General features: G+C 40.4%; 1 protein-coding gene across 1 annotated transcript in view; it reads left to right on the top strand.

Moving 5' to 3' along the window:
• The window catches only part of LOC126183542 (myrosinase 1-like), a 241559-nt gene that overhangs the window by 180268 nt on the left and 41559 nt on the right, over positions 1-19732 (top strand). The window contains exon 11 of the mRNA XM_049925612.1: positions 15795-15932. Within this exon, the coding sequence (XP_049781569.1) occupies positions 15795-15912 (118 nt within the window). The 3' untranslated portion in view covers positions 15913-15932. The remainder of the gene's footprint in view (positions 1-15794; positions 15933-19732) is intronic.

Raw genomic sequence — 19732 nt, 5'->3', positions numbered from 1 at the left:
GCACCGTGGTCCCGTGGTTAGCGTGAGCAGTTGCGAAACGGAAGGTCTTTGGTTCAAACATGCCTCGAGTAAAAAATTTTTTATTTTCAGACTATTATCAAAGTTAAGGCACTCAAACGTAATCAACTTCGCTCTCCAAAATTCCAGGACATGTTCATATTTGCTTGGACAGATGCAGGATTTGACGGTCTACATACGGAAAAATTTGAAAGCGTTAAAAACATATGTTTTGACAGAGCACAGGGAAAACTGTGCGACTGTGAAACTGTTGCAGCCATTTGTTGCAGTTCATGTGACAAACATGTTTTCATCACTTTTTTGGGAGTGATTATCACATCCATAAGAAAACCTAAATCGGCAAGGTAGAAGAATCTTTTTACCCATTCGCCAAGTGTACAAGTTAGATGGGTCGACAACATATTCCTGTCAGGTGACGCACATGCCGTCACCAGTGTCGTATAGAATATATCAGACGTGTTGTCCTGTGGAGGAATCGGTTGACCTATGACCTTGCGAGCAAATGTTTTCGGTTCCCATTGGAGTGGCACGTTCTTTCGTCTACTAATCGCACGGTTTTGCGGTGCGGTCGCAAAACACAGACACTAAACTTATTACAGTGAACAGAGACGTCAATGAATGAACGGACAGATCATAACTTTGCGAAAATAAAGAAAATAAATAAATTTTTCATTCGAATGGAAGGCTTGAACCAAGAACCTCTCACTCCGGAGCTGCTCACGCTAACCACGGGACCACGGCGCTCCTGAGCTCACAATATCCTTAATGTTGCTTATGTTGCGCATGGGCTACTCAGTTCGTATATTTTGCTTATTTTTTTCGTAGTTCCACACATCTTCTTCCTGTTTTCTCGATTGATCTGTGTCCAGTTTTTCAAGGCCTATCCACTGTGCCAACTTATAACAAAATCTGAGGGGGGTGCGATGGGGAGGTTCCCTTGTCAGTATTACCGAATGCAAGCAGACAAACATGGGCTATTAAAACCTCTTCGCAGATAGAGACACCTAGATTTAGACTGATAGAAGAGGTAATATAGCAAATTATTCCACAGTTTTCGAGAACTGCAAGTTAACTAATGCCAAAGTCTACCTCAATTCAGAATTCTACACATATGACAATTTACATCTGCAGTGGAATCAAAATGTATACAGTCTAGCTTATGACATATATGTAGGGTTTCGTGCTTCTTACTGTGAAATTGCCGAAGGAGTGGGAGGAGGGTGTCTACTCAGTCCACATATATTCAAAGAGCTTTCACTGATCATCGTAATAGACTGCTCAAAACAGAACAAGATAATTAAGTCTGGACCTACAGATTTGCGAATCTAATTTGAATCTTCGACAAATTTCCCAGAACACACTGCCGCATATGCTCTAGTTCCACATGACCATGTGATCAACTACGACCCACTCACTGGTGTTGTGCAACGAGCTGTATAAATGAATAGGTGCTGCACCACACCTAGAGCATTTCACAACGGCGTCTCAAGGTGTGAACATCATTGTAGTTGCCCAGGGTTTCTATGATGGTGAGCATAGACAGTTCATATTTAAAGATGTTGCGTTTTTAGCGTACACACAAGATGCTGGAATAATAGAAACATTCTCAACTAACATTGCGTCACCGAGGTCGTTCAAGTACCTGAAGTGTGCTAAGACATGGAAGAGTGCAAAGTCATGGAATTCACTGGGATTATCCTGGCATACCCTATAAAGATATGGTGATGGCGCTTAAATTATTCGTTCACACAGATACCATCGCCTATGTGAGGGGGAAGGAGAAGATCTCCTGGATGCGTCGAATCTATAAGTTTGCTGCTATTGAAGACCTGGAATTCTACTGGTGTTTCATGTATGAAAAAAGTGTTGCTGTGCCTGCTTATGACACTGTAAAATTACTTTTAAGTTGGACCAGAAATAAATGAATTTTTACCTCAAAACCTCTGTATTCTTTTCTCTCAACATTGCTCCCGCAGTAACAGTGTACAGTTTTTTAACCACATGCTGTGCCTGTGGTTTTCTTCAAGTACAGGAGATATAACTTTACGTATGTCTGCTATATATCTTTGGAAGCAGACACAATCACATGCCTCCTGCTCCGATGACCCAATTCGTGCTGCATGATAGGCATAATTCTATGCAACCGTTACATACGCTACTTGCCATTAAAATTGCTACACCAAGAAGAAATGCAGATGATAAACGGGTATTCATTGGACAAATATATTGTACTAGAATTGACATCTGATTACATTTTCACGCAATTTGGGTACATAGATCCTGAGAAATCAGTACCCAGAAAAACCACCTCTGGCCGTAAAAACGGCCGTGATACCCCTGGGCATTGAGTCAGAGCTTGGATGTCGTGTACAGGTACAGCTGCCCATGCAGCTTCAACACGATACCACAGTTCATCAAGAGTAGTGACTGGTATATTGTGATGAGCCAGTTGCTCGGCCACCATTGACCAGACGTTTTAATTGGTGAGAGATCTGGAGAATGTGCTGGCCAGGGCAACAGTCGAACATTTTCTGTATCCAGAAAGGCCCATACAGGACCTGCAACATGCAGTCGTGTGTTATCCTGCTGAAATGTAGGGTATCGCAGGGATGGAATGAAGCTTAGAGTCACGGATAGTAACTCATCTGAAATGTAACGTTTACTGTTCAAAGTGCCGTCAATGCGAAAAAGAGTTGACCGAGACGCGAAACCAATGGCACCCTATACCATCACGCTGGGTGATACGCCAGTATGGCGATGACGAATACACGCTTCCGAACACGGATGCGACATCATGATGCTGTAAACAGAACCTGGATTCAGGTGGTAGAGGGTGGAACTCAGTATAGAGGCAGTCGGCTCTGTGTGATGTTAGTGGGCGCGATGTGCCTTTACTGTGGAAAGAAAACAGATATCATTAGTGACAGTGCGTGTTCTGTACATAAACCATGAATGAGACAATAGCGCGCGGAAAACAGTTCTCATGAGATGAAAAAGAAAAAATTGTTGCGTACAAGTAAATGGAACTCTCAAATCGCCAAATCGCCAAGAAATTGAACCGTTCAAGTACAGTGATTGATAATTTCGCCAGACTCGGTGCACGAGGTGGACATATCGTAAAATACGGACTAAGTAGAAAATTATTTGAGGCATCGAAACCTTTACTTGTACGCAAGGCAACACCTCAATCCGTTATCCTTCTTCTCAACTTGTTGCTGATTTATGGTTATCAGTAACTGCCAGAAGTGCACGACACATTTTGTCAAATGACAAACATCTTGTGTTCAAGAAACGGCTGCAGAAACCTCCCCTAACAGCCAGACGCCAATAGGCTACATTGGAGTTAGCTGAAGAACATATGTCATGGACTTCAGATTGGGATAAAGTTATCTTCAGTGATCTGAAGAAGTTTAATTTCGATGGGCCGCTAGATTTCACTATTATCGGTATGATATGAGACAAAACAGTAGATAAGAATCAGGAGAAATTTTGGTGTTAAAAGTGTTATGATTTGGACAGCCTTCTGGGTTAAGAGTGAACAACGCATTGCTTGGCTGAACACTACAATGAGCTCTGACGTCTACTCTGAGATGCGAGAGACAGTATTTACTAGAATGTATAACGACCTAGAGAATGTTAACGCAATGGAAGGCCGTATGTGAGCTGAGAATTGCGATATTAGAACAACGGGCGACAATTTCGCTGAAAGTACTACAAATCTTAACAAAGCCAATGTCGAAGAGAATTTGTGGGGTAATTAGGAAAAACGGAGGTTGGACAATGTACTAACAGTGCAATAGCACAACAGGACAGTGAGTGCCTTTATACCAATTTCTATCCAGGAAAAGCAAACGCCTTAATTTATTGCTCATGTTATGAAAGAAACTACGTAATTTGTGCCTTATATTTCTCTACTCCCCCCCCCCCTCCAAGAACCATGGACTTTGCCGTTGGTGGGGAGGCTTGCGTGCCTCAGCGATACAGATAGCCGTACCGTAGGTGCAACCACAACGGAGGGGTATCTGTTGAGAGGTCAGACAAACGTGTGGTTCCTGAAGAGGGGCAGCAGCCTTTTCAGTAGTTGCAGGGGCAACAGTCTGCATGATTGACTGATCTGGCCTTGTAACACTACCCAAAACAGCCTTGCTGTGCTGATACTGCGAACGGCTGAAAGCAAGGGGAATCTACGGCCGTAGTTTTTCCGGAGGGCATGCAGCTTTACTGTGTGATCAAATGATTATGGCGTCCTCTTGGGTAAAATATTCCGGAGGTAAAATAGTCCCCCCATTCGGATCTCCGGGCGGGGACTACTCAACAGGACGTCATTATCAGGAGAAAGAAAACTGGCGTTCTACGGATCGGAGCGTGGAATGTCAGATCCCTTAATCGGGCAGGTAGGTTAGAAAATTTAAAAAGGGAAATGGATAGGTTAAAGTTAGATATAGTGGGAATTAGTGAAGTTCGATGGCAGGAGGAACAAGACTTCTGGTCAGGTGACTACAGGGTTATAAACACAAAGTCAAATAGGGGTAATGCAGGAGTAGGTTTAATAATGAATAGGAAAATAGGAATGCGGGTAAGCTACTACAAACAGCATAGTAAACGCATTATTGTAGCCAAGATAGATACGAAGCCCACACCTATTACAGTAGTACAAGTTTATATGCCAACTAGCTCTGCAGATGACGAAGAAATTGAAGAAATGTATGATGAAATAAAAGAAATTATTCAGATAGTGAAGGGAGACGAAAATTTAATAGTCATGGGTGACTGGAACTCGAGTGTAGGAAAAGGGAGAGAAGGAAACGTAGTAGGTGAATATGGATTGGGGCTAAGAAATGAAAGAGGAAGCCGCCTGGTAGAATTTTGCACAGAGCACAACTTAATCATAGCTAACACTTGGTTTATGAATCATGAAGGAAGGTTGTATACATGGAAGAACCCTGGCGATACTAAAAGGTATCAGATAGATTATATAATGGTAAGACAGAGATTTAGGAACCAGGTTTTAAATTGTAAGACATTTCCAGGGGCAGATGTGGACTCTGACCACAATCTATTGGTTATGACCTGTAGATTAAAACTGAAGAAACTGCAAAAAGGTGGGAATTTAAGGAGATGGGACCTGGATAAACTGAAAGAACCAGAGGTTGTACAGAGTCTCAGGGAGAGCATAACGGAACAATTTATAGGAATGGGGGAAAGAAATACAGCAGAAGAAGAATGGGTAGCTTTGAGAGATGAAGTAGTGAAGGCAGCAGAGGACCTAGTACGTAAAAAGACGAGGGCTAGTAGAAATCCTTGGGTAACGGAAGAAATACTGAATTTAATTGATGAAAGGAGAAAATATAAAAATGCAGTAAATGAAGCAGGCAAAAAGGAATACAAACGTCTCAAAAACGAGATCGACAGGAAGTGCAAAATGGCTGAGCAGGGATGGCTAGAGGACAAATGTAAGGATGTAGAGGGTTATCTCACTAGGGGTAAGATAGATACTGCTTACAGGAAAATTAAAGACACCTTTGGAGATAAGAGAACCACTTGTGAATATCAAGAGCTCAGATGGAAACCCAGTTCTAAGCAAAGAAGGAAAAGCAGAAAGGTAGAAGGAGTATATAGAGGGCATATAAAAGGGCAATGTACTTGAGGACAATATTATGGAAATGGAAGAGGATGTAGATGAAATGCGAGATACGATACTGCGTGAAGAGTTTGACAGAGCACTGAAAGACCTGAGTCGAAACAAGGCCCCGGGAGTAGACAACATTCCATTAGAACTACTGACGGCCTTGGCAGAGCCAGTCCTGACAAAACTCTACCATCTGGTGAGCAAGATGTATGAGACAGGCAAAATACCCTCAGACTTCAAGAAGAATATAATAATTCCGATCCCAAAGAACGCAGGTGCTGACAGATGTGAAAATTACTGAACAATCAGTGTAATAAGTCACGGATGCAAAATACTAACGCGTATTCTCTACAGACGAATGGAAAAACTGGTAGAAGCTGACCTCGGGGAAGATCAGTTTGGATTCCGTAGAAATATTGTAACACGTGAGGCAATATTGACCCTACGACTTATCTTAGAAGCTAGATTAAGGAAAGGCAAACCTACGTTTCTAGCATTTGTAGACTTAGAGAAAGCTTTCGACAATGTTGACTGGAATACTCTCTTTCAAATTCTGAAGGTGGCAGGGGTAAAATACAGGGAGCTAAAGGCTATTTACAATTTCTACAGAAACCAGATGGCAGTTATAAGATTCGAGGGAAGCAGTGGTTGGGAAGGGAGTGAGACAGGGTTCTAGCCTATCCCCGATGTTATTCGATCTGTATATTGAGCAAGCAGTGAAGGAAACAAAAGAAAAATTCAGAGTAGGTATTAAAATCCATGGAGAAGAAATAAAAACTTTGAGGTTCGCCGATGACATTGTAATTCTGTCGGAGACAGCAAAGGACTTGGAAGACCAGTTGAACAGAATGGACAGTGTCATGAAAGTAGGGTATAAGATGAACATCAACAAAAGCAAAACGAAGATAATGGAATGTAGTCGAATTAAGTCGGGTGATGCTGAGGGAATTAGATTAGGAAATGGGACACTTCAAGTAGTAAAGGAGTTTTCTACTTGGGGAGCAAAATAACTGATGATGGTCGAAGTAGAGAGGATATCAAATGTAGACTGGCAATTTCAAGGAAAGCGTTTCTGAAGAAGAGAAATTTGTAAACATCGAGTATTTATTTAAGTGTCAGGAAGTCGTTTCTGAAAGTATTTGTATGGAGCGTAGCCATGTATGGAAGTGAAACATGGACGATAACTAGTTTGGACAAGAAGAGAATAGAAGCTTTCGAAATGTGGTGCTACAGAAGAATGCTGAAGATTAGATGAGTAGATCATATAACTAATGAGGAGGTATTGAATAGGATTGGGGAGAAGAGAAGTTTGTGGCACATCTTAACTAGAAGAAGGGATCGGTTGGTAGGACATGTTCTGAGGCATCAAGAGATCACCAATTTAGCATTGGAGGGCAGCGTGGAGGGTAAAAATCGTAGAGGGAGACAAAGAGATGAATACACTAAACAGATTCAGAAGGATGTAGGTTGCAGTAGGTACTGGGAGATGAAGAAACTTGCACAGGATAGAGTAGCATGGAAACCTGCATCAAACCAGTCTCAGGACTGAAGACCACAACAACAACATTTCTCAACTACTTTCATAATAAATTCAATATAGTAGGCTACAGACTTGTACTAATGCTTCCGAAGGAATCCTGACTTTATACTGATTACCACTACTTTATATTTCACTGAGAATGTGAGAAAAGAATGAAAAGTTCACGTATTTTTCTGTCTTGCAAGTGATATTCAGATAAGTGCAGATACTTCCTGTACTCCAGTTTTTAGTTGTTTTGGACATTGATTGGCCACACAAGAAGAAACACCTCGTGTTGAAGGTACAACGCTACTGCAAATTCTTAGAACTCAGAGCTATCTGGTATTTTCAGCTGCAAGTTGAACAGCCGCGAACGCCAAATACTTGGTTGATTTCACGAAAACTGTGTCTAGGTATATTGCGACTAGTCAACGTCCATTACGTGTTCTGCCTTTTTATTCAGACTGGTACTGAATTGACACAGCTGTCTATGTGGCGGGGCACCATGCAAGTTCTGTTTGAGAAAATGAAGAAGTATCGTGGGCGGTGAAAGGGGGTGGGGGGGTGGGGGGGGAGGTTGGCGGAGTGTACACTATGTCGAGGGCTACATTACTAAGGTACAGTTCAACATCGAACGCATAGTCATGCCTCAAAATATTATTCTTCGCAGACCTAGAGATATTTTGCCATCTTTTCATAATAGATTTAAGATCGCATCCTTGGCTGTATCATAATCACATTACGATATAGGTCTTTACAATCGCCAGAAATCTACGTGTATTTCAGTACATAAATAACTAGGGAAACTGTAATTTTTTGCTGCTGTACCAAAATTAGAGTTATTGTCGTTTTACAGCCAGCACAATTTGTGAGACTTGCTTTACTCAAAACTTCCCGACACAGGTGGAGCTAGGGGGGACATCAGCTCCATAGGAATGACCAGATTCACTAGGTTCTGTGCCAGGTGTTGTAATTTTTCCCTTCGTCGTTCCATTCAGACACATACGTGACCGGGCGAGCAACAAGACAGCTTATAAACCGGACCTGACTCTTTGCATGCATGCACGCATCTTACCGCTCAAATAGCGTGTAAACAAAAATTATTGCCACACAGTACTTGAGACAGTGATATCAATTACCTTATTTTTATGTACAGTGGGCACTGTTAACAAAGCTCGTCAGTGACTAAATCGTTTTTGGATTTGATTCTGCTGTGGTGTTGTTCGTGATATTATTATTTTGTGGTAAGCAGAGATTTTAGATGGTAAAATAAAGACACCCTTTATTAGCGAAAGTGCATCGTAAAAAATTGAGGTTGTGGATGAAGAAGATTTCCGGTTTGGAATTACCTGCATTTTTGTACCATCTTTGAAAGCAAGCTGGACATTTCGGACATAGATCAAATCCGTGAAAACAGTCGTTACATTCACACAGAAAACAAAAAGTAGAAGTAAAGGAGTCTTTTCAAGGTTATTTTCAGCTATCTAGAATGAAATTCGTCAGCACAGTAGAAGATATTTTTAAGGTTATTAAGCAGGATAATCTGGGTACAACATTGTACCGAGCACAAGGATAGGACAATGCTTCTACAGTGGCTGGTGAGCGTACAGGAGTTCAAGCAAGAATTCGTGAACTTAAAAGGCATTATTTCCGCCCTGGCCAAACCACAGTCTCAGTGTGTACAGATTACACGCTTTTGCGACAGTCCCATCATGTGTGGCTTATTTTGGGACCGCAGAATTTTTTATTTGTTTTACTCAGTTTTTAACAACAAATGAACAATCCTTGTAAAAAAACTTTGAAGTCACAGTTAAGAAAATTTCAGATACACGATGGAGTGCTCACTACCTAGCTGTTAAGCTTTAAAAAAGGTAACGGATGACACTGAGAAACTGTCTGATTTTTTTGTAAACTGTGGTACCCAGAGGAGCTGCTCAAACTATTTTACCTGCATTATGTGATTTCTCACTATTGTTTTTTTCTGTTTTTGGAGTACTGTCTGCCTATAACACTCAAAAGTATTAAACACGCTATTGGAGTTAGCATCTACGTATCATCACCGATTTCATGCAAATTTATCGTATATGCAGGGTGTAGTCATACCTCCCACACATCACTATTAAAATTCTCTGTCTCTGCACAAGTTCTGAAAATTTCGTGAGGTGAGGTGTAAGATATACAAAAAACTTTTTACTTATCTTCATTTTCTCTTCCTGTTGTTGGCTACAAATATTGCGTCTGGGGGTACATTCTTGTGGCTGATATTTTGATTTATAACTTTGTGGGTTCCTGGTGACTAAATAACTGATGAAGATTTACCTGTATTATTCTTGAATTTTATTCTTTGTCAAATTATTCAACATCACACCGTCCTTCCAATTTCCACTTCTATCTCACCACAAATTACATTATTAGTGACAAATCAAAAACACGTCTGATTTCATCAGAGGCATGCCCACTACTACCTTTACTTACATTCACGATACTCACAATATTCCAAAGAGCTTACAAAGCAAAAGAGTTTAAAAGTTTTTGACAAAAGAAGACTCTTTACTAAGCCACATAATTACTTTATAAATGAGTCCAGAAATAAATTTAATAATTAGCGTTAGATTGTGCAATTAATAATATGAATTTTAAAACTATACCAGATATTTCGTAAAATAAAATATTTCTCCAAGAAGAAGAATTTTAGCTGTATCCATTGTAGCAATTTAATTTCTTTTTATCCATTTTATCCTGAAATATAATACATCGTATCAAATGAAATTCTTTCAGTGAAACAGCCGAGATAATGTTCACCTATACAACAATCGGTAGTATAAATGGTATCGATTATTTCTATACAAAAAGGTCATGCTAGAGGAGGGTGTCCCATTACAAGGGCTTGACTAGGAATGAAAGTGGGAGCTCCAGATGGCCAAGCGTTTAGAAAAAAATAACGGTCCGTGCGCGGAATAAGCCATTTAAGTTACCATAGTTCCCAGGTAGCGGTTAGCGAACCGGAAGGAGTAGAGAATGGTAATTCGAGGGTCGTGGGTTCGAGTACCTGTGGGAGAGCCAACTTCTGTATTTTCTTTTTTTACGTTACTTACACTGCAAATAAACCGAAGTAATCCTCATTATATTGTATTTATTAATATTTTCATAGCAAGCATGAAAAGGAAACGCAAAGGAAAATTGGGATTGCAAATAAATTCCAAGACCGGATTGTACAGCTTCCACCAGGACTCAGCAAATAACTCTGCAAAGAGGGATTGTAATTAAAACATCCGATCAGACTGGTAAGTCGGGAATGCTCATTCGTCGACGTCGATCGAAATACTCTTTTTAGCGTCAAGTGCAATAAAATATTTACATTCTTATTTAATGTTTTCAGGTTGCCAATACCAATCGGCTTGCAACCAAACCCTAGACTATCAAGGGGAAAAAGTAATAATCGTGGAACGATATGAATAAACAAAGTAAACCACTCGTATACAGCGCAATATCCTACAATCCCTACTAGAAAACTATGTATACCTACAAGATAACAATGTCGCAGATTCAAAAAAATGGTGGATGAGAACGTGCCTAAATATTTGTATGTCGTCATTACTCCACTAAAACCTGGAAAACTTAAAACAGCCGGCAAAACAAAATTTTTGACTGATGTAATTAAGCCCTACGTGCAGGAGAGCAAATTTCCTCTGTTAATTAACTCGTGGAGAGGACAAACAAATCAACGACTATACGTGGAAAATTTTAGAGTTGAAAAAGAATTCCCGCAATGCAGCACTCAAGTGATTCCTCCCAAACGCATTTCATTAGTGAAACCCTGCGGTGTCTGTTTTTATGGTAATGTGAAGAATATCATGGAAGACATTCAAAACTGCTTTTATGTCATCCAGAGAAAAAAAGAAACCAGAAGACTGCATGAAAATACATTCCATTATACATCATAAGCTAACCCGCGAATATTAAGCACGGATTGCTGCCACACTGTGCAATCAGGGAGAATTTTTTATGACTGTAAACAGTTTATTTTTTCTATAGAAACTTGGAAATAACCTCGTAATTGTAAAAATGCAGCGTTTATAACATGTGCAAGAAGTCGAGAAAATTACTGCTTCCCCTGTTTTAACTACGAATGTCATTCCAGCACGTGTAAATCATCGGCTGAAAAATAATAAAATTAATTTTTTAGATGAATTTCTCGAGAACGCCTTACAATTTCTTCCTGGAAATTTATTTGCAATGAGACATTTTCCTATCCCTTTCCCTTTCAAGACTTTTATGAAAATATTAATAAATGCAATATATTGAGGATTATTTCGGTTTATCTGCAGTGTTAGTAATCCAAAAAAAGAATAATTGGTTTCACTAGAGGGACTCGAGCCTACGATACTCGGATTACCGGTCTCAACTCTTTCCTCTACCTCAGCCGCTGCCTAGCACTCTGATATAAATGGCTCAAGCCTCGCCCGATACGCGCTGAAAATGCTACGCTCGGCCATCAGAAGCTCCCACTTCTGGCACTTTCACTTTTGGCGAAGCCCTGCATATACTCTAAATTTGGACGAGATCTATGATAAGTAGATGTGGTCCCCTTATTAGATGAGAAGTCTAATGCTCTTTTTGAAAGGCAAGAGAAATTATCTTGTTCAAAATGGTTCAAATGGCTCTGAGCACTCTGGGAATTAACTTCTGAGGTCATCAGAACTACTTAAACCTAACTAATCTAAGGACATCACACACATCCATTCCCGAGGCAGGATTCGAACCTGCGACCGTAGCGGTCGCGCGGTTCCAGATTGTAGCGCCTAGAACCGAATTATCTTGTTGACGAACCGCAAAGATGTGAAGGACATACGTGACGAAATGGGAATTTCTATGGGAAAAATGAGAAACTGTCGGAAAGAGGAAAATGATGCCTGGAGGAAAGGCTGCAGAGGAGGCGATGACTTTGCACCAGGAACCGAGAAGGTCTGTTAGGGAGCACTCACAGATTTCTAGAAGAAATCGATACAAATTGCAAAGCCGTGCAACTTAGACCGTTTTGCTGCTTTAGAGTCCAGATATCTGATTAAAATATTAGAAATGGAAGTTCCCAAGTTTGTAAAGTGTTTACTTGACAATTATGAGATTTCTGAAAATGTTATCCTTGCGGAAATTCCACGCCTAAGATGATTTCTGCAAGCTGCGGAATGTTCCTGTTGTGTACTTAGTTCCGCGTAGTCAGCGCGCACACAACTTTCCCACTAGAGCGCGCCCCGCTGAGCACAACAGCGCAGGCGCAGCGCTCGTCCATCTCCACACTATGAGATGGCGCTGCCATAGAGACGGCCCAAATTCTGCTTCTGCCGATCCGCGTATTAATATGTAACGCAGCCAATGAGATTGCTGCTAACGTAGAACCTTTTCTCCTCATGGATCAGTCTCGCACAGTGATACATGAACGCGCGAGGTATTATAACGAGTGTACAGACCTCCGATTAGGGAGTCTGCATTTGTCCGCACCAATCTGTACCAGTCTGCATTAGTCTGTACCAGTCTGTACGAGTTCTACATTAGTCTGTACCAGTCTATAGTCAAATTTCAGTCTGTGCCTAATAAGATTACCATATTCCTGTACATAGCCATGAAGATAAATGTATAGACACTTTTGTCAAGTATCAGAGATATATGTGAGAATAAGATTAACATACCAATACCAAAGGAACTACAGATTGTCAATTGTAAATAGCATCCAGAACCAAGTTAAGTAATTTTTATGCTCTGTTATTATTTTAATAAATGTGTGTGAAAATTAATCAAGTTCTGTTTAAAGTTGGTGACCGTCAATCTGCTACTCTAAGCGTGCAAGTGGCCTTTCTATCGTCTGACCTAACGGTAGAAGATAAACACGCCACGATAAGACCACGAGACATATTGCTGACACTCGCCTACTTCGCTAGAGCGACAAGTCAAACAATCTGATGGTGTGTGTACTGAAGGTCTTACAGTACGCACACCACAGTTCCAAAAGAAGAGTCTCTTGGATTGACGTATTTAAGATTCTTACAGTTAGTTTGTTGAATATGAAGTTTCCGAATTTCTTCGTAACCTCATTTGGACGTTAAGATTTTTCTTAATTTTGTGTGTTTCGGTAAAGTCATGTGAGAGGAATTTTTCAAGTCTCAGACTAATTAAGAAATATCTTAGCTCATTATAAGTCAGTCACGACTATTTAGTTTGACAGTTATGTCAATCGAAAATTTTGTAGCTGAGGGTATCGATTTTCAGACGCAGTTCCAAAATTTGCAGCAGAATAAGCTAGAAGGATGAAATTCTAAGTTACATGTCAAAAGTCATCTACCACTAGGAAGATTGTTGGTTATTTGAACTGTTTCATAAATAATCAATGACACTGTGTTATTCACAAAACTGCGTTTTACTTCTTAGTTTCCATTCATAAAAAATGTTTGCAATGTAGTTAGCATTATACGTTGCTTACTTAGGAACCTGTATCAAATAATTTCTTCAAAAAATTATTCGGTTCTGTATAGTATAGAGTACCAAATATTCCACGACCTTGGTGTTGGTATACATATCTTCATCTAGAATTCGTTTTTCAGTCCATATGATTCCATGTTTTCCGAGGGATGTTCCCTATAGCCGTCGTTCTAGGCGATCCCTAACGCAGAATATTTTCCTGAACTTGTCTCACGGTAACGAAAGTCAACAACACACCTATATTCGCTTGTTTCCTTCCAACTCATATTCTGTGCTTCTTCTTCTTCTTCAGTTGATGATACTTTCTCTACTACTCATTCCATGAACTTACAAACAAGTGTGTTTAGATCATTATACTTCTTGAAATAATGGCCATTTGTCCTTTCATTGTTCTTCGAACTGTCTGAAGTCTTTGTGTTTGTAAACCGTTGAGCTGTTGACAGGCATTGTTATGCGGAGACTTGCAATGTCACTTTATCACGACGAACGTGCTTGTCACAACAGCTCTCCACTTTTCTCTGTAAGAAGAGGAGGCTATTCCCCAAGGTCCTATACACGGTTTCCTGCACACAAATATGTAAACCACGATTTAAAATTTAATACAGTTTACGTATCCTGTTGACAGTTTTCAACGAAATTTCTGATTTTTTTATGACCCAATGTAAGAGAAACAGAAGAAAACCGAAGAAAAATATGTTGCCATATGTAATCACATCACTTGCTTAATACAGTTATAAGATTAAACCAGCACTGCTAAATACACTGCTCAACAAAAGGTTGGAATACTATCTTAAAATGTAGTGTACGATACTAGAGGTCTCACTGACCTAGGCACTTCATGCATTATCCAGTTAGAGCACATACTCTGGACGGTGTTTACTACTGGCATGCTTTGTGGCCGTTTCCCCGTCAAGCAAACATAACGCTGCCGCAGCAGCACACCGCGAGCAGTCCAGTATCAACAACAGCTTCACCCAGTTTGTGTTCAACACTGCAGTAAAGTTCCACGTAGAGGCATATAAAACTTTGATAGAGTAAGGATATTGGCTTTACTTTCAGCAGGTTACACACAGCAAGATGGTGCCGACAGGTTACATGTCACTCAAAGTGGTGTGTCTAAGCTGTCGAGAAACTACAGAGAGACGGGAAATCTGAACGCTAGACCTCGCGGTGGTCGTCCTGGCATGAAAACACCAATGCAGGATCGTTTCCTCCAACTGCCGGCTCACAGGCGCCCAACATCAACTACCAGAAATATCGGAAATGACTTCTCCCAGACAACAGGGATCCGTATCTCAGACCAAACAGTGCATAGGGGATAGCATCAGGATGGTCTTCATTCCAGAAGACCAGAGAGAAGTTTTTCACTGAACTAACGAAGCCGACGCATTTGAATGACCTGGGATATTGCACATCAACATTGGACCATTGCAGAATGGAGTAATGTTGTGTTTACTGACGAGACCAGGATTGGTTGGCAACCAGGCACTAGACGTGTTAGGGTTTGGAGAACCGCTAGACGACATCAGGAACGCCGATATATTCAGGAAGTCCATCCGTCTGCAGATGGAAGTGTAATGTTTTGGGCGGCAATAATGATGGGACGGCAGACCCCTCTCAGCTCCATCTATGACAATTTGACTGGTCCCCGATACCTCAAAGAGGTCCTAAAACCGACTGTAAGGCCCTACAGACGTGAAGTGGCCATTGCACAGCGTCCGAATTCACCTGACAATCTTCAGGACCTCACTGAAGCTGCCAATGAGGAGTGGGACCTCACACCCTAAGATAAACTTGATGGTCTCATCCAGAGCATGCCTCACAGAGTGGAAGATCTCATGCGTGTGCGAAGCGGACATACTCACTACTAAAGACTAATAATCATCATCATTATCACCACGATATAAAGATTTTCACTGTTCCTGTTTTCAAGATGTACACTTAGGGGAGAGCCTACTTAGTTTTGTAATGATTTTTTGTAACTAACTAAAATCTTTCTTGTTTTCAGAAGGAATTGTGTTTATTTTATTTATAAGGTATTTTACAATCAGTGGGTAAACTATAAGAAGTCATTATAGTAAACTCCGTGTTATTCCAAACTTCCGTTAAGGTGGGTATTTGCTTTGGTAATAACTTTGTTAATTCCGTTTTCAGGGAGAAGTTCGGATTATTCCACGTTGACTTTAATAAGCCTGATCGACCTCGAACACCGAAGGACTCCGTAAACTTCATAAAGAATGTTTTCAAAACCCACAAGTTACCAAGAGATTAATGAAAAAGATTTCCACTTAAGTAAGTTATTACATACTCTAACAATATTATGAAAGACTTGCTATCGTATTATCCATTAATCTGTAAGATATGTACATCACAATTAACTGGTTTTCTGTTACATATCGTTTATGTCTAGCGTTCAACATAAAATATCTATTTCTAATTATAAACAACTGTTAACAGCCTTCTTTAATTTCAGAAAAAATGAATTATCATTTTTTTAGAATTTTTCAAACTGAAAAAGCTGTGTGTTCCCTTAAACTTTCAAGGAAGTATTCACTAACATACTTTATTTTCTTCACCACCCAAATTCACGCTACCACTTAAAAGAGCTTAGCGCCAGACGGAGATCTGCATTTTCAGTTGCACACAAAACTGGATACATCAGTTCTGTTTTAATAATTAAACATTTTAAAACAAAGGAAATCAGAATGTTATAGTATGGTATGATTAGCAGTCACAAGGAATGAAATTTTAATTTGATTGCTACAATCTACTTCGAGTGCTTAACCTTTTCTTATGCATCAATTGCGTAGCAGTAGCTGATAATTCCTCTATAATGAAAGCCATAGCGTTGAGCCTCGCTGCACTCTTGCCCCACCACCACGGCACGCTGTCTGAGTCAAGGAAGGGGAAGAGAGGGAAACTGTGAATGTGCCACATTTAAATGACAGTGCAGTACGCTGCATATTACTTGCTTTTGTATTACACATTTCTCAACAACTTAAATCACGAATGAAACAAATTTTCAGTATTATATGATTATTCTTGGTGCACTGAAGATGTAATGCAATTTTTATCTGTTACAAACTGCTGGCATACCGAGAGACGCAGATAATTTCACAGCTTTTCGCCTCAGGTTTGTGCTTTATTTGGTTTCACGATGTTCAAAATGGTTCAAATGGCTCTGAGCACTATGGGAATTAACTTCTGAGGTCACCAGTCCCATAGAACTTAGAACCACTTAAACCCAACTAACCTAATGACACCACACACATCCATCCCCGAGGCAGGATTCGAACCTGCGACCGTAGTGGTCGCGCGGTTCCAGATCGTAGCGCCTTGAACCACTCGGCCACCCCGGCCGGCGTTTCACGATGTAAAAATTTCTTTATCACACACATGTTGATTGAAATGTAGCACTTTTGCAACCTCATTAAGGAAATGTGTGCATTTAATCTGAGGAAAGCAATGTAGACATCCTCGGTAGTTTTAACGTAAAAGGACTTTTCTCTAAAACTGTAATTACCTTGCAGGTCAGTCAGTTACATCTGCATGTGCATAGGGGCGCTTTCAGCTGACATAGCAAACAGTCTCGAAAACAGCTTGGAAACAGATGTAAGACTAGCAGTGTTCTCAAAACATTTAGGAAACTGTCCTTATAATTCGTTCAAGGCCACAACGAATTCTTCAAACTTTACATTTGCTTAGACGTCAGTGAGCTTAGGCAATTGGACCATGTTTCTCAAATTTTGGCCTTCTATAGTGCGATTTAATTTTTAAATCCACCCTGTCAAATCAGAAAGAAGTTGTTTTTCGCCTTTAAATGTCTTACACTGGGCAATGTGATGTCAAGTCAACTTAAATGTAAGGTTTGCAGTCGATCCGAAAGATCTAATTTTCCTTCCTGTACTCTTTGTTCCTCAATAAATTCAACACTAGCGAGTTTTAAATCGAAAACTCGTTCCAGGCATTCCCCTTCTCTTACCTAACGCAGTCTGCAGTAATGTATAAAGTCCCACACTCTTCTTTCAGTTCCACTGGGAAATGCGATACTGCAGTGCCTGTAACCACCGAAAACTGTTGCAACAGACAGTGCAACATTGCGTGCTGCTTCAGAAATTTTACTATTCATACCACCAGTTTCTTCGCATGTTGCATTCCTCCAACTTTAGCACAAAGTTCTTCTTGATGTACAGAACAATGAATCCTGTCTGTCAATCGTTGTAATTTTTTTACTCTTTCATTGTGAACTAACTCTTTAAATTCTTCGTGCATGTTATTGTAATATCGTTTCATAGTAAATTTGAAGTGCTCAAAAATGTTCAAATGTGTATGAAATCTTATGGGACTTAACTGCTAAGGTCATCAGTCTCTAAGCTTACACTTAACCTAAATTATCCTAAGGACAAACACACACACCCATGCCCGAGGGAGGACTCGAACCTCCGCCGGGACCAGCCGCACAGTCCATGACTGCAGCGCCTTAGACCGCTCGTCTTTGAAGTGCTCCTCGTTTGTGCGAGTGCATAATAGTATATATGATCATTCTCATCCCTCTCTTCTGTAATTCCCATTCATTTTTAAAGGCTTGTGACTACAGATCGGTAAACAGCCTCTTTTTGTGGACCGAGCCACTGGACCTGCGAACGTCCTTCACACTATGTTCAAATAGTGAAGGATAAACAGCGCTGACACCACGATTCTGCCGAATTGAAGAAGGGTTGTGCCAACCAAAGATGCCAAACAGCAATGCTAAACGAAATATCGCGCCGTACACCGTACTTCCGAGCAGACCCGACACAGGCCGAGCCTTGGCCCGCACACCTGGCTCGCGTGAAGTTTAGCTCGCTGTGGCCGGTCCTGCCCTAATCCGAGCTTGTGCTCCGTCTCTAACAACTTCGCCGTCGATGGGGCATAAATTCCAAATAATCCTTTCTTCCTAACACCTTGTTGACAGCGAAACATTTTACCTGGGAGCTGCGCTAAGTGTGAGACAAAGTTTCTGGGCTGCATTATAAATCTTTTATTTTACGGACTAGGGCGTGACTATTGGGGAAGGAAAATTCTCTCGAAAACGAACGTATTTTTCAGAGTGTCATGAAGAAATATGGCTAATTCATGGCACACGCTATTCGTGATATTAGAAATAGAACTGAATTGAGAACGAAGTTTTGGGGGCCGAGGGTTCATGTTGATGAGAATTTTCTTATGGAAACGTTTGATTAAAAATTTTGCGTCACTGATACCAAGTTGTTTTCACTAGACATCAAAAATCTTTATACAAACGTTCCCGTGCAAGAAACGCTTACGGTCGTGGACAACAATTTAAGTCATTTCAAAAAAGAACTTTCAGACGAACAAATCACAGACTTTATGAATCTAATTACAGTCATAGTCAAATACAGCTATTTTGAATTTAACTAACAATTGTATCAGCAACCTGACGGTCTCGCTATGGGAAATCCGTTAGCTGGTATCGTTGCTGACATTTACATTAACTCTCTAGAAGAAAAGTTCTTCTATTGTTTCTCATCTACAGCTAGGCATCCTGTCCTATATCAGATATGTCGACAATATTCTAGCCATCTACAAAGTACCTGTTGATGGCATTGACCGTATTTTCAATCTCTTCAGTGAACTTCTCTAGAAAGTGTCCTTCACCAGCGAACTCGAAAATGAGGCCCGTCAATTGAATTTTCTTGATTTAACGCTTACAGTAGAAGAAAATAAAATCTCATTTAATGTTTTTCGTAAGGAAACATATACCGATCAGATCGTATCTGCGTCTTCTACGCACCCACAATCTCATAAGAACTCCTTCTTTCGCTCTGCTGTTCACAGAGCTACTTCTATTCCACTCTCGAAAGAAAATGTCGAGCAAGAAATTAATCTAATCAAAACGATAGTAGTTAATAACGAATACGAACCTGCCATAGTGGATAACATCCTTAAAAGGAAAACTGTAAAAACAGTTACTACACTCGGCTCCTCTATCATTGAGTCCAGCCTAAAGAAGAAGTTTTTTTCTATTTCCTTCTTGGGGCCCATCTCCTATCAGATTCAACGCGTTCTTAGTGATAAATACAACTATAATG

This window comes from Schistocerca cancellata, chromosome 4 (genome assembly GCF_023864275.1).
Source record: "Schistocerca cancellata isolate TAMUIC-IGC-003103 chromosome 4, iqSchCanc2.1, whole genome shotgun sequence".
Classification (NCBI taxonomy): domain Eukaryota; kingdom Metazoa; phylum Arthropoda; class Insecta; order Orthoptera; family Acrididae; genus Schistocerca; species Schistocerca cancellata.
The sequence above is the reverse complement of the archived record's forward strand: the minus strand, read 5'-3'. Positions and strand labels throughout refer to the sequence as shown.